This window comes from Microtus oregoni, unplaced genomic scaffold, assembly GCF_018167655.1.
Source record: "Microtus oregoni isolate MIOR12 unplaced genomic scaffold, Mior012 000043F_ref0000047, whole genome shotgun sequence".
NCBI lineage: Eukaryota > Metazoa > Chordata > Mammalia > Rodentia > Cricetidae > Microtus > Microtus oregoni.
In genome coordinates, this window is record NW_024543210.1 from 10,729,382 (window position 1) to 10,745,315 (window position 15,934).

The 15,934-nt window shown below is 48.0% G+C and overlaps 1 protein-coding gene across 1 annotated transcript in view; it reads left to right on the forward strand.

Annotated features, from left to right (window-relative positions):
• The window catches only part of Lgmn (legumain), a 33,770-nt gene that overhangs the window by 10,738 nt on the left and 7,098 nt on the right, over positions 1-15,934 (forward strand). The window contains exons 3-8 of the mRNA XM_041633265.1: positions 10,887-10,984; positions 12,033-12,114; positions 13,373-13,458; positions 14,142-14,217; positions 14,996-15,058; positions 15,722-15,788. Of these exons, the coding sequence (XP_041489199.1) occupies positions 10,887-10,984; positions 12,033-12,114; positions 13,373-13,458; positions 14,142-14,217; positions 14,996-15,058; positions 15,722-15,788 (472 nt within the window). The remainder of the gene's footprint in view (positions 1-10,886; positions 10,985-12,032; positions 12,115-13,372; positions 13,459-14,141; positions 14,218-14,995; positions 15,059-15,721; positions 15,789-15,934) is intronic.

Below are 15,934 nucleotides of genomic sequence, written 5' to 3' on the forward strand. Positions count from 1 at the left end.
CTGGGGGCAAGATTGCCAGGTGAGAGCCCTTGGGCTAATACCTTCATTTACAGAAAGGACACTGAGGGCTAAAGAGGGGAGGTGACCTAACTGAGACCCCATGGAAGGAGGCAAGCAGGGCTGAAGCTCTGGGGAACACAGTCCTCGAGTGTCTGTCCTTACCTTATCTCTCCTGGTGTTTCCTGTGGAAGTGAGAACTAACAACAGTTAACAGTCAGCCTCCTGCCGGGAAGAAGGGGTGACCTAGGGAAAGCAGCTTGGCAGTCTGGGAGAGAGGGTGAAGAAACAGTTACCCCGCATCCAGAGATCCCACTCCAGGGTGTGGGCCCTAAAGGAACAAAAATATGTCTGTGTAAAATCTTACACTAGTATCAGCCTTACTCACATCAGCCAGTAGGAACATGTGAGTAGGAACATGGTCAGGCCACAGAAGGGGCGGAGTAAATACGTGCGCTTCAGTATGGATGAACTGTAAACACACACTAAAAGAAGCCGGTCACAAAGACCACACAGCTGAGTCCATTAAATGGCACTTCAGACTAAGAAAGTCTGCAGGGACAGCAAAGGCTGGGCTGAGCAGAGACTGGGGAATGATGCTCAAAGAATTGGAGGTAGTGAGACTGTTCCCCAATTAGAAAGTGGCCAGGGCTGCACTGGTAGTGAACCGGAAAGTACCGCACTATATTTTAAAGGCAGACTTCTATGTGACTGGTTATGCTGTCTTTTTTAAAAGGTTTATATAGTCGGGTGTGGTACCACATGCTTTTAGTCCCAGCACTTGGAGGCAGAGGCAGGCAGATCTCTGAGTTTGAAGCCAGCCCTAGTCTACAGAGCAGACCTAGTTCCGGGACCGTCAGGGCTATGTAGAGAAACTGTCTTGAAAAACAAAAGCAAAACAAAAAAGTAGATTTAAACCTTTCATGCAAGATGCATAGATTGCCACAGGATCATGTTGTGAGCATTCTGAGGTCCTTTAATCCTCCTGGTGGGGCTGTGTGGAACCCAGCCTGTTCGTATTCCCCTTTATCCACAACACTTGAATGGAGGTGGCCAGCAGTTTGCCCAGTGTGGTGTAGCTGGCAGGCGGGGCTTGGGGGTGGGGGGTTGGGCAGGATACAGAACCAGCCAGCTGGCTTGAGAGCCACCTGCTCCAGTACGAGCTGCATGAGTCATGGAAAAACTAGCAGCCGCATTTGACAAAGCTTGAAATATGGAGGAAGGGCTGACGAGTTAGTCTGCTCAGTAAAACGCTTGCCATGATAGTACTAGGACCTGATTTCAACCCCTAGAATCCACTTATAAACAAAACCGTGGAATTTTGGGGTATGCTCGTACTCCTAATTCAATATAAGGAGGTAGAGCTATGTGGACCCCGGGACTCAGCCAGCATTGTCTACTCCAGACCAATGAGAGACCGTGTCTCAAAAACGGGGTCTGTATTGTTGGGGGGTAGCCTGGAGAGGTAGCCCAGTGGTTAGTAGCACTCACTGCTCCTCTAGAGGACTCGGCTTCCACATCACAGCCTCCTCCAACTCCAGCTCTGGGGGATCTGATGCCCTCTTCTGGACTGCATGTGTACATACAAACATGCAGACATGTACACACACAAATAGAAATAAAGTGAGTAGCACCCGTCCGAGATCAAGGCACCTCTTATAAAAGAAAGTATTTAACTGGGGTCTTGTGTACAGTTTCAGAGGGCTAGTCCATTGTTGTGGCAGGGAACATGGTCTGGATGTAGCAGGCGGAGCTGGGCCTGGCACCCCCCAGTGACACACTTCCTCCAACAAGGCCTCACTTCCGAACCCTTCCAAGCATTTCACCAACTGCGGACCAAGCGTACAAATATGGGGGCCATTCTCATTCAGACCACAGCACCTGAGCAGCAACACCCCAGGTTGTTCATTTGCCTCCACATTCACACACACACACACACACACACACACACACACACACACACCTCTATACACAATGTATATAGAGAATTAATTTTGACATCTTATTTAAACCAGATATCCAAATGAATATCAACTCACCATGTAATTAATATAAATACTATTGAGATAGCCTATGTTCTTTAAAGAAGTTTTTATCAGATTTATTTGTGTGTGTGTGTGTGTGTGTGTGTGTGTGTGTAAATGTGTGTGTATGTGTGGGCACAAGCATACTATGGCACGTGCATGGAGGACAGAGGATAACAGAGGTGTTGACGCTCCCTTTCTACCATGTGGGTCCTGGGGATCGAACTCAGGTTGTCAGGCTTGGCAGCAAGCACCTTTGTTAGTAGAGCCAGTTTGCTGGCCCCTATGTCTTTTCTTGAAGCTAAATCATTGAAATCCAGTCTATATGTGAGTTCCAGGGTGTCTCCGTTTAGACTGTTCATGGTGCAGGCACTTGGCTCCCAACAGTGGCTGGCTGTTGGGCGGTTGGCATAGAAGGAGTTTTGGCCCTGTGTGTGTCTGGGGTTTGTCTGTAAGTCATCAAGGGGTTTGGCTTAGGTGAAGTTCTGACTCATCTTGAATGGCCTGTGTGTGCTGGCCAGAAAGGAAATTTGGCCTGATTAATGGTTGTTATCATCGCCGATTCCTTTCCCTTTGAGGGCGAAGATAAGTTAAGCACAGACCGCAGGCAGCAAGCCTGCTGCTTCAGCAGCTGCTTGGTGTTTATACAGCCAAGTCAGGAACACACCGGTTAAACATTTTCAGCACCTTAGCCACAGCTGGTTCTAACTCAGGGCCACCCTCCTACTTTATAGAATTCTCTTCAAGACAGGGTCTCACACTGTTGTCCAGGCTAGCCTTGGCTTCAAAGCAATCTTCCTGCTCGGCCTCCTGAGTGTGGGATTGCAGTCAGAAAATACCATGCCCAGCTGCTCCCAGAAACATTTTCTTTAAAAGGGAGAGCTGCTGGTTTCCCTGGAAGAATATGAACTATTGAGCTAGGAGGAAAGGAAGAAAGGGTCCAGATGTAGCTGGAGCTGTGAGTCCGTCTCCACCCAGGAAGGATGGATCTGAGGCTGTGTGGGTGCCTCCGTGCCTGGTGGACTGAGTGGGTGCCTCTGTTCCTAGTGGACCCAGCACTGGAGGTTCAATCAGTCAAGAACTCTCCCTTTTTCCCGTGCAGGTTTAACTGGATGTGTTTATAGAGGCTTGAGGTTGCCCAGGATCGACAGGAGGCCTCTTCCCAGCTCTTGCTTTGGTTTCATACCGTGTCTCACATCCTTGCCAATGGTTCTGATATGCACTATGGTGGTTATTTCTGCCTAGTCTTTTTCAGATCAAACTGGATTTCTGTTTTCCAAACAGGAATTGGAGCAGTGGGGGCTGGTCTTGAGACACTGGTTGGTCACTGTGTGTTTAGCCTCTAGAACTGAGGACAAACAGGAAGCCTCTGGAAGCCCAGGGTCAGAGGAGGAGGTCAGGGTGAGGGGCTAGGAGCAGGAGGGGACAGAAGAGTGAGACGGGCAGCCTTCAGATTGGGGAACCCCCTGATCTCACAGAGGGGCACACAGAGAGTCTAAGGAAGGTGGTCAAGGCTAGGAAGAGGGTCTAGCATGCGGGAACTGAAGCCTGATTCTAGGATGAGGCAAAAGGCAGTGGCTGGAAGTAACTCAGGAGCCAAACTCGCAGCAAATGACTCGTCCTCCTTTTGGGGCGTTCATGAGTTCAGACAGTGAGGTGCGATTCATGGCAGTGACAACATAGAGATACTACCTGTCCCGTTACAATAGCACCCACATTCTGGAAGGAGAATGCCACCCCTTACTGGGTGCCAGGTCCAGTGCCAAGCACTTGGTGTGTATCATCTCATTTATCCTCAGACAGCTCAAGAGAGTGAGACTTATTCAGGTCCATTCTCAGACTGGTAAACTGAGGCACAGAATGGTTAGACACCTTGTATAAGGTCACACAGCCAGCAGGAAGCACAAATGGGATCTGAACCACCAGGCAACATGGCTCCACAGCCTGCGTCCATCACTTCCCTCTACTCCCACGGCCCAGGTCTCTTTCATTTATCAAGTTCTGTTTTACAATCATTCCTTTCCCTTTTATTAACGTGTTTAAAGTTAGCACAGAAAACTAAACTGTCCTCCCCATAGCATCTCCTGAGGCTCTGGGTGTCTGGTGTAACATTCTAAACTGTCCTCTCCCATAGCATCTCCTGAGGCTCTGGGTGTCTGGTGTAACATTCTAAACTGTCCTCCCCATAGCATCTCCTGAGGCTCTGGGTGTCTGGTGTAACATTCTAAACTGTCCTCTCCCATAGCATCTCCTGAGGCTCTGGGTGTCTGGTGTAACATTCTAAACTGTCCTCTCCCATAGCATCTCCTGAGGCATTAAGATAGAGTAGACTTGAGCTGGCTCACCATTCTATTTAACCTTTCTTTACCTGGGGGCCCATGGTGATAGAGAATCGGGAGGAAAGGCCAGCTGGCATCAGATTAACAAAGCTGGTTCCTGTGGGAACTGCTAAGTACCAGATGTGGGTCAGGGTGTAGCTTGGTCAGGCGTGTGTGTGTGCATGCATGTGTGCATGTGTTGGCTGATTTTGTGTGTCTACTTGACACAAGCTAGGGTCATCAGAGAGGAAGGAGCCTCAGTTGAGGAAATGCCTCCATGAGATCCAGCTGTAAGGCATTTTCTCAATTAGTGATCAATGGAGGAGGGCCCAGCCCATGGTGGGAGGTGCCATCCCTGGCCTGGTGGTCCTGGGCTGGAGAGATGGCTCAGTGGTTAAGAGCACTGACTGCTTTTCCAGAGGACCAGGGTTCAATTCCCGGTACCCACATGGTAGTTCACAACTGTCTGTAATTTCAGGATCTGACACCTTCACATAGACATGCATGCAGGCAAAACACCAATGCACATAATATATATATATATATATACATATATATATGTATATATATATATATATATATATATATATATATATATGAATAAAATCAGGCTGAGCAAGCCATGAGGAGCAAGCCAGAAAGCAGCACTTCTCCATGGCCTCTACATCAGTTCCTGCCTCCAGGGTCCTGCCCTGTTTGAGTTCCTGTCCTGACTTCTTTTAATGGAGCAATGTCTAAGTGTAATCCAAATAAACCGTATCCTCCCCAATTTGCTTTGTGGTCATGGCGTTTTGTTGTAGCAATAGAAACCCTTACTAAGATTTTGTGTGTGTGTGTGTGTGTGTGTGTGTGTGTGTGTGTGAGAGAGAGAGAGAGAGAGAGAGAGAGAGACAGTTGGGAGAACGGGGGAAGGGAGGGAAGGCAAGGGGCTTCTGTAGAATGAGGTATGGGAAAGCTGAGTATTCCATGTGAACTCTGGCAACACAAAACCACAGCGAGGGAAGAGCCAGCCTGTTAGGTTCCAGAACCTCCTGAGTGTTTTTACATGGCAAGCGTGGAGAGCCCTAGTCTGGCCACTTAAACTCAAGATCCATTTGACACAATTCTATTTTCCAGATAAGTGCTCCTTGTAATAAAATGGTTGCAGCCGCTTCAGATGTCACCTCCAAACAGAAACTCTGTAGAGGAAAAAGAGACCACTTGTGCCTGTTGTCCATCTGGCTCTCTCACAAGTGATAAGCCTTCTCCTGGGAGTCAGTGGGGGACTTTGCCCTCCCTGGCCAGCAACAGTTGCATCACGTGTCACACGCTTGTGTTAGCATCAGTTCCTGGAGAAGGAAAGGGAATTTCTGGGTCTGACTCAGAGACGTTCCTGACGGGATTATGCAAGAATGGCGCACAGTGCAGAGAGACTGGGATAGGGATGTGGGGAGAGCGGGAGTGGGTGAGCAGCAAGCTTTATTAGAAGGACAACTTACAAAGCCTCGTTTTCTTCATTTTGACAGGACCAGGCAACTAAGATTTGATGGAGACTGTGGTGGGTGGTGCTCGGGAGACAGAGCCAGGAGGACGGATCTCTATGAGTTTGAGGCTAGCCTAGTCTACATAGTGATGTCCAGGCTAGCTGGGGTTACATAGTGAGACTCTAATAAACATTTTCTTTTTTCTTGGACACAGGATCTCTCTACGTAGCCCTGGCTGTCTGGAACTCACTATGTAGACTAGGCTGGTCTCAAACTCACAGAAATCCACTTAGGATTAAAGGTGTGTGCCACCATGCCTGGCTCATGCAACTGTTTTGATAGAGAAGTTGGGTTGGCCCCTAAGGGGTATGGCACCCTGAACCCTGTGAACCTGCTTAGCCCCTTCACTGTAACCATTATGGCTGCCTGGCTCAGGACCAGTCAGCAGACCCTTCCAGGAAGGGCCAGGCAGTAAATAATTTGAGTGTTTGGAGTGCAGACAGGCAAAAGGGAGACTGGAGGGGACAGGAGCCAGGTAGCAGGAGTTCGGGAGGGGAAGTGGCAGGGAGCAGACTGCCAGCCGTACAGTTTGTCCTTTAGACAAACTATTCACTTAGGCTGATGTCTTGGAAGTTAGTCCTCATTGGTGCAACAGTCAGCTGCTTGTGCCTGGAACAAAGCATCCTTTGAAGACAGGGTGAGGGTTTGGAAGCGCTGGGTAGGGCTGGGATAGGGGGCTGCTGGGCCCAACAGTGATGAAGATGGGAGCGTTTGGGGTCTCCGCTGTATGACGGGAACAAAGGATATCAGCTCACTTTACATCTCAGCCTCTTCCTTTGGACTTGGTGGGAGGCTGGGAAGGCAGGATGTGAGTCAGGAGGGGAGGAGTTTATAAGTACCTGCCCGGCAAGCATACATGTCAGAGAGCCTTTCCTCATGAGGAGGAATATAGCACACGCCAGCTGTTAAATACAGCCTTTGCTCTGAGTGCTCTGTCTTACTGTGCTTACGGTGCTTACAGCTGGTGGTGATGGGTGATGCCCACTGTACATGTGACATTGTGAGAGGCTTCACTATCAGGAGGTCACGGGATTCCTCAGTGAGCCTGGCCAACTCCCAGTGTCAGCTTTGAAATCAGCTGAGTCACAGCGATCACCCACTTACTGCAGAGGTCACCATCAGCCCAACATCACCTCCTGTGGCTTTTCTGCTGTTTCCACATGATCTGAGTTTGCTGAACTCCGCTTTATTTCATGTTAACTCAGTGCAGAACCCTTTGACTTTCCTAAGGCAGGGGCAGCCCCAACTTCACTTGGAAATCACTGAATGTAGGAGGCAAGGCATGGAGCAAGGTACTTGGGTTCAAACCTTGATCTCATCCCACTTATAAAATGGAGTGAGTGGCTGCCTGTTAGGGCGGTCCTGAGGCCCGAGGCAGCCCTGAAGTGCACCAACACAGAACTCACCCTGAGGCCTCTACCTTGACCAAGGCATTGTTTCTGTGCCATCCTATCTACTTCCGACTCACAACTCCGCATTATTTTAGTAACTTGCAGAGTCGTGCAAACCTTACCACAAACCAGCACCAGAACAATTCCATCACCCTGTGTACCCCATATGGTCCCCTAGAGTAGTTCTAAGCAACCACTAATAATCTACATTCTGTCTCATGCATAAGTTGCCCTTTCTGATTCTATATAAAAGATAGGATCTTGTGTAGCCCAGGCTGACCTTGAACTCACTATATAGCTGAAGATAACCTTCAACTTCTAATCATCCTATTGCCGGGGTTACAGGCGTGCACCATCACAGTCAATGTTTTGCAATGGTAGGGATTGAACCTGGGGCCTCGTGAATGCTCGGCAAGCACTCCACTGGCTGAGCTACACCCCCAGACCCCCGCTAGAACTTTATCTATTCAGAAGTCTGCAGGTTAGTCTTTGGCTTCTGTCTTCCCTTAAATGATGTCACGGAGCACAGTCCACAGTGCCGCAAGTGTTGGTACTGCCATCCTTTTTGTTGGGACATAGCATTCCACTGTGTCCAAATGATGAGCAGCTTGCTTGTCCATGTCAGGTGATGGACATTGGGCCTGCTTCTTATTTCACTCCCATGAACAGTGTTGCTGAGATCACATATGTATGGTCTTTATGAGGATGAGTGTTTTGTTTCTTCTGGGTGGACACCAAAGGTAACTAGAGGCATTGTTAACTGTGCAGTGGCTTCCCACAGTGACTGGCATTGTACACTCCCATGAGTGTATCTGAGAGCTCCTGGTCCTCACTGGGTACTTGTTATTGCCTGTCTGGGTGGGACGTGACAGCTTGTGTTTCTCTTGTGACTAATGATGCTGAGCTTCTTTCTCGTGGACTTAGAGCCATTGGGTAAGGTGTTTTTCAAGCCTTTGCAAACTCTTGAGGGTCAGACATTCTTTGTGTTTTATATGTAAGCCTTATTCAACGTAGGCTTTGCAGATCTTCTCTATTCTCAGGTCCTCATAATGTTTTCTTTGTGGCTTTTTTTTCAGTGCTGGGCATGGTACCCAGGGCTGTGTGTGCTAGGCAAGTGCTCTACCACTGATTTACACTCTACCCCTTCACTAGCATTTCTTTTAAAAAGACTTATTTATATTTTAAATTGTATGTGTGTGTGTATGTGTGTCAGTATGTGCGTGTGAGTACAGGTTCCCACAGAAGCCAGAGGCTCCCCTGGAGCTTGAGTTACAGAAAGTTACAAGCCACCCAGAATGGGGTACTGGGAAGTGAATTTGGGCCCGCTGACTGAGGCATCTCTTCAGCCCTTCCTTCAGTGATGTTTTTGAAGCACTAAGTTTTAAATTCTGTGAGCTCTAATTTGTTCATTCTTTTCTTTATGGACCTTGCTTTTGGTGTCATATCTGTGACATCGACACTCAAGGTCATAAAGATTGTCTCTTGTTTCACTTAAGTGTCCTTCTAGCCGGGATCCACTCTGGGCTGCCACGGTTCCTCCTTTTGCATGTAGCTGTCTCATTAGATCCAGTACCATTTTTGGAGATTCTTCTTTCCTTAGTGTGGCTTGGAAATCAGGATGTGAAAGGCCTTCACCTTTGTTCTTTTTCCTAATTATTTGGCTACTGTAGGTCTTGTGCAATTCCATGTAAATTTTTCTGCTCTCTCTCTCTCTCTCTCTCTCTCTCTTTCTGTCCTTCCTTCCTTCCCTCCCTTCCTCCCCCCTCTTTTTCTTTCTGGAACTTGCTCTGTAGACCAGGAACTCAGAGCAATCCACCTGTCTCTGCCTCCAGAGTGCTGGGCACCACCATGCCCATCTAAGATACGACAGACGTTTTATTAAAAAAAAAAAACAACTTAATTTTATATGCTTTGGTGTGAGGGTGTCGGATCCCTTGGAACATGAGTTACAGTTTTGAGCTGCCATGTGGGTGCTGGCAATTGAACCTGGGTATTCTAGAAGATCAGCTAGTGCTCTTAGCTGCTGAGCCGTCTCTCCAGTCCCAGGACAGACTGCTTAAGTGACTCTGGTCACAGAAAATTGACTGCTTAGACATGATAGCTGCCTTGGTTTGTGTGAATCCTGGGCAGAATCTCCAAGTGATGTCATTCTTAGATCCTACATGACGTGTTTGTGATGACTGATAGCTTGTTTTGTTTCTGTCTAGATTTTAGCCCTTTGCTTTCTCTTTGGGAATTTCTCTGCTGCTCTTTCATGAAGAGCCATCAAGATCTTGACTTCTTCCTCTGTGACCTCCTGTGCCCCAGCTGTAAGACCTTTCTCACCTGAGGACTAATGAGATAGGGTCCTGAAGTCAGTCCAAGGCATATTGAAGGTCTCACACTTAGCTGTCCTCTTGTCCGGCAGCTCCTGAGTGCTGGACCCATGCATGGGTTCCTACACAGTCACAGCAGATGGATGTGATGACGAGTATTCGCCATCACACAGGTCCATCTGAATGGGCATCTGCAGGCAGAAGCCGGGCATTGCAGATGCTTTATTTCCTTCATCACCTGCTGTGCTGCATGGGATGCTGTGTGCAGTGACGGTCTATACGGCAGTGCCTGCCTATGGATGTTGATGCTGGCCACAGCATCTCTCCATGTTTGTGCAGGTGTCTGTTCCTAGAATGACATTGTCAGTGGAAAGTTAGGCAACCTGTTTCATCCCTGATCTCAATTGTTGTGCATAGAGTACAGCGTGTGTCATCTGAAACAAGGCATTCTTACAGGGATGGCATCTGTTCCCCTTGATGGCCTTCTTTTGTTTCAAATTATGATAATAATAAGACAGGATCTCATGTTGCCTAGGCTGACTTCAAAGACACTGCATAGCTAAGGATGACTTTGATCTTCTTGCCTGCCTTTACCTCTCCAAAAATGTGGTATTACAAATGCAAGCATGCCCCCCACACCCAGTTTTTGTGGTGGTATACTTAAACATAGAGCTTTTGGCATCCTAGGCAAGCACTCTGCCAACTGAGCTACATTCCTAACTGTCATCATCATCAAAACAGCATTTTCCAAACTGTTTGCTGTGTAGTCCAGACTGGCCTTGAACTCCAGTTCCTCCTGGACTACTTCCAGAAAGCTGGGATTACAGGCATGTGTCACCAGTCTGGCTTCTGAGTTGGACTTTGAGACATCACACTTGCCTGGACATTGACTGTTGGATGAAATAGAAGCTGTGAACGTGTTGCTTCGTCCGTCTGGGTCATTCTCTTTGAGGCCTGAACCCATGCTTTTGCTCTGTCGTGTGGTCTGAAATATGAAAACAAGTTGCTTAGGACTTTCAAGGGCCCTTGTTAACCTGTAGGTGTGACAGCATGTGCCTGTGTGTGTGCACACCTGTGCCTGTGTATTTACACCCCTGTGCCCGTGTGTACTACCTTACTGTCAGGTAACTGTGAGTGATAAGAGCGGGAATCGTTTAAAGTTGAAGTTAAAATTAAAAACGAATGTTTTAAAAAAATAATGATGTTAAACCTTGACCAGTAGGGAATGAGTCACAGGGAGTCCTCTGCAAGCTAGAGATACCCCGAGATGGCCTCCTTCCCTGCGATGTCTAAAAGCCAAGGGAATTATTTCTTCCAGGCAGACGCATGCCACGCCTACCAGATCATTCACCGGAACGGGATTCCTGATGAGCAGATCATAGTGATGATGTATGACGACATTGCCAACTCTGAAGAGTAAGTGGGGAGCTTTGAACTTGGCCATGAAACGGAATTTGAAAACACTGTGAGGCTTATGGGGCTCCTTAGGACAGTGACACACTGTGGGAATGGGAGTGGCCCCAGGCGAAAAGTCACAGGGATGTCATGTGTTGAGCTCTCAGCATGTTTTAGGGTGCAAAAGGAGGTACTTGGAGAGGGTTGTAGCGCTGAACCCTGAGGTTGGGAGCCTGTCCTTAATCTCTGCACTTAGCTAGGCACCCCCCTGTACAGGTTCCAGTCTGTGCAGGGTCTCCTGCTGTGCTCCTTGCTGGCACGTGTTCTCTTGCACACTTGCCCGAGTGTTCTGGGAACTGAGAAAAGACAGGTTGTCCCCAGCTAAGCAGCTCTTGGGCTCTGGCGGAGTCCCTCTTGATTGTGGTAATTGAGCCTGGGTGTTCAGCTTTGCTTTGTGTTCTGTTCGTTTGGTTTTTCTAGACAGGGTTTCTCTGTGTAGCCCTTGCTTTCTAGGTGCTAGCTCTGTAGACCAGGGGGCCTTGAACTCACAGAGATCTGCCTCCGAGTGCTAGAATTAAAGGTGTGTGCCACCACTGCCTGACTTCTCCTGTTTTTTGTTTTGTTTTTTGAGACAGTGTTTCTCTATGTAACAGCCCTGGCTGTCTGGCTGCCTGGCTGTCCGGAATTCGCTTTGTAGACCAGGCTGGTCTCAAACTCACAGAGATCCTCCTGCTTCTGCCTCCCGAGTGCTGGGATTAAAGATGTGCACCGCCTGGCTTGTCTGTTTTCTGAGAGCAGTGTTGTTTGCATGTTCTTATGCCAAGGTGCTCTGATTCCCAGCAGGGGCAGGACGCCTGCGCTTCGGCTCCTCCCCTGGGTCTGAAGATCTCCTTTCCTCTCTGCTCCCACCAGGAGTACTTGGGTTCAGGTAGCTGAGATCCCTAGCTGCCCAAACCACATGTGTTGGTGCCTATCCAGGCAACAGGAAGTGTCTTCAAGAACAGAGCTGTCTGCTATTTGTTCCTGTAATGACACGTTTTGTGTTACAACTGTGTCCTTTAATTTTCAGCAACCCTACTCCAGGCATTGTGATCAACCGACCCAATGGCACAGACGTGTATAAAGGCGTCCCGAAGGATTACACTGGAGAGGTGAGGGCTTTGGGTTTTAGTTTATTATTTGTTTTACACCTTTTTGCTTTATTTGCCTTCATCTACTTTCTGTGATTTTCTTTTTTTGTTTGTTTTTTAAAATTATTTTTATAGAGCTATATATTTTTCTCTGTCCCCTCCCTTCTTCTCCCCTCCCTATCAGCCCTCTCCCATGGTCCCATGCTCCCAATTTACTCAGGAAATCTTGTCTTTTTTTCTACATCCCATGTAGATTAGATCCATGTATGTCTCTCTTAGGGGCCTCTTTGTTGTCTAGGTTCTCTGGGATTGTGGAAGATAGGTTTTTTAAAAATTAATATTCGGATACATTCCTCACTTAATGGTTAATTTCCTTCTATTTTATTCATATTATGTAAATTGGCATTTATGGTCTTTATATGCTCTTTTTCTGAACTTTTTTTTAAGATAGCATTTTTTTCATTTTCCTTTTTCTCTTTCTCTCTCTCTCTCTCTCTTTCTTTCTTTTGTTTGTTTTTGTTTTTTGAGACAGTGTTTCACTGTAGCTTTGGAGCCTGTCCTAGAACTAGCTCTTGTACAGCAGGCTGACCTCGAACTCACAGAGATCCGCCTGTGTCTGCCTCTCGAGTGCTGGGATTAAAGCATGCACCACCACTGCCTGGCTTTTTTCTTAACTTTCTAAGGACGTCTTAGGAGGCAAAGAAACATTGACCCAAAGCTTAGCATTTCTTTCAGTTTTGTTTCACTTTATGGTCCCTTAAAATCAAATGGAAATTTAATATATATGCAATATAGTTAATCCATTTTAAGAGAGAATTTCTTTCTCTATAGGTTTATAGGGATATGTGTAAATTCTTGGCGGTAGAATTGTAGGTGATATTTTCCCCTTTTTATCTTTTGTGGTTATTTTTTGGTTTTGATGGTCAAGTATCCTTGGGACTCAGATCTGAGATTGCAAGCTGGAGGCTAATGAAGACCTTCACTTCCTCTTTTGACCTTTTGAGTATTTTCCTCCTGTGCTGTCAGAGTCTTTTAGTTTTTGGGGGGTGGTCCCCCAGTTCATAGTTATTGAGAAGGAATGAAAGGCTCGCAGAGTCGCCACCTGCCCCAAACAAGATAGCATTTTCACAGTTGACAGACCCCGGGGCCTCGGGAATGTCATCCCTCCTGGTGTGGGAGTGTTTGCTGTTGAGCTGGGTGCCTGGGCCTGACACAGACTGTGAACTGTGCTCAGAAGTGGCAGCTGCTCTGGCTTTGACTCCCTATTGATTCCTCGTAGGATGTGACCCCGGAGAACTTCCTCGCCGTGCTGAGAGGCGATGCAGAGGCTGTGAGGGGCAAGGGGTCTGGAAAAGTCCTGAAGAGGTACCGTCTGTTTTGTGGGTTCCACACTCTCAGAGCTGCAGCCGTACACAGAGGACCTGAAGGGGCACAGTTCTTTGCTCCTGTCACTTTTGAGAAGTTAGAGAGGACAGCTTTGTCCTGTCCCAGGCCACACAGTCTGATGCGTGGTTGGTGTGTTTCTTTGCCATATACCCCTGAGATCCAGGGTCTCTCATGTTTTTGTTCCCCTTATGACTTCATGCATATACCATTAAGCTCCAAGCCTAGCCCGCCTGCCTGCACACACTCCTCCCCGACGACTGCCTCCCTAGCACAGCTTCCCGTTATTTATTTCTTGATACAGGTGCCACTTAATTTGTCCAGGCTGCTCTTGAACCTGTAGTCCAGCTCAACCTCCAGAGTTAGCCTGTGCTTGCATTTGTGCATATGTGTGTATCTTCTGCCCCTTTCTGCCTTTTGGAGACAGAGTCTTGCTATGTAGTTCTGACTGACTTGGAACTCCCTAATAGACCAGGCTGGCCTCAAACTCAGAGATCAGTCTGCATCCAGCCTCCCAAGTGCTGGTATTAAAGCCATGTGCTACCAGGCCCTGTTCAAACCTCTTAACTTTTTGATGAAGGCAGCTTTTCGGGGACATGGACATGGAAACAGGAAGGGGAAGCTGTGGGGTCTCTGGCTCACGCTCTTCCGTCCTTTCTTGGCAGCGGTCCCCGGGATCATGTTTTCGTTTACTTCACTGACCACGGAGCTACTGGAATCCTGGTGTTCCCCAGTGATGATGTGAGTTCTGCTTACCATTTTGATCGTGGGTTTTTGTCGTTGCCATTGTTATTGGGTCCTGGGGATTGTATGCGGGGCCTTGTGTGTGTTAGCCAAGTGCTGTTCTATTGAGCTATGCCCTTCACAATTTCTCTTAACATTAAACATTGATTTTTACATTTATCTATTTTATGTGCCATGTCACACATGTGGTGATCAAAGGACAGTTTTCGGGGGTCAGTTCTTCCAGCCTGCAGGTCCTGGGGATCAAACTCAGCTCATCATCAGGCTTGGCAGCCCGCTCTTTCCCTGGCCAAGCCGTCTCACTTCCCCCTTCTTAAGTCTTTAAAGATACATGAAAAGGATAGTTTTATTTGCCTTTAAGATTTAAAGGAAAGTAGAAAACACGGCCTGTGTGTTGAGATTAAACCTACGACGTGTTTTCTGATGTTCCACCAGGGTTGGTGTCAGTGCTGTGTGGTAGGGAGTGGGGAACAAGTGTTGCAGCTGGAAGGCTGTATTTTATTTTCTAGCCGCTGCTCTCCCTGCCACAGTGTCAGTCAGGACTGAGTACATCACAGACAAGGTCTAAGAAAGCCTCCAAATGCTGAGGACGAAGCTGTGCGCAGAGAAGCGTCCTGTCCTCTCTTGTCTGTCACTGTGTAAATGGAAGGCCTGAGATGGCTTCTGGGTTTTACTGCTCACCCTGGTTTCTTTTACTGATTGGGAAGAGGACTTTATAAGGTGTTGGTGGCTTCTCTAGGATGCTGGTCTCAATGCCCAACTTCTTACCTTGCAGCTTCATGTCAAGGACTTGAACAAGACTATTCGTTATATGTATGAACACAAGATGTACCAGAAGGTAACTTCAGTTCCCCAGTGCCTTGGGGAGGGAGGAGCCCGAGGAGGGTACAGGAGCGAAGCCCACACTGGCACAGCTGGCTCTTGGACAGGTCGCTGGACTTTCTGGGTTTCGCCTGGTCAGCTTTGACCAGTGGTGTCCCAGCGTTCACTGTACCTCTTAGAGAGCTTGTTACAACATGGTGTGGGCCTCAGCCCCAGCTTAGTGTTGGCAGGGGCTGTAAATTACCCGCTGTAGGTCCAGAGAGCACAGGCAAGAACAGTTCCAGAGACTGCCCCAGTGTGGGACAGCTGGGGAAGAACACCTACTACCTTACTCTCTGTCCTCTGTAGAAGCTGTAGAGGGTGGGGTCAACATGATCTTAACACAGAAAGATGGCCGATGTGTGGCTTGGCTCTCTGGAGCTGCTCGCACTCAGATACCAGAACCAGCGTCTTCAGCATTGGGCAGCTCCAGTCCTCCTGTGTTCTGCTGACTCAGTCACGACTCCATTAGTGAAGAAATGTGATTGTCAGATGGCTTCTGTAGCCTTTGGCAACCGCTTCTGTACAGCGACAGTGGCTCCCCGATCCCAGAGCAAAGGATTGTGGGCAGGGATGGGAAGAGTGACAGCCAGTGGCCGGCACTGCCTACTGGGCGCTCACCTGCCCTGGATCCTTGCAGATGGTGTTCTACATTGAAGCATGTGAGTCTGGATCCATGATGAACCACCTGCCTGATGACATCAATGGTAGGTGGCTGTTCTTTGCTACTGCCTGCTGGAGACCAAGTGTTTCCCCTGTACCTCTTAGACACTGATGGTAGCCTGATAGGCTGACGGGGGACATGCTTGTGGCCAGATCTGGCTTCTTTTGCTCTGTAAGTGTTGATAGAAAA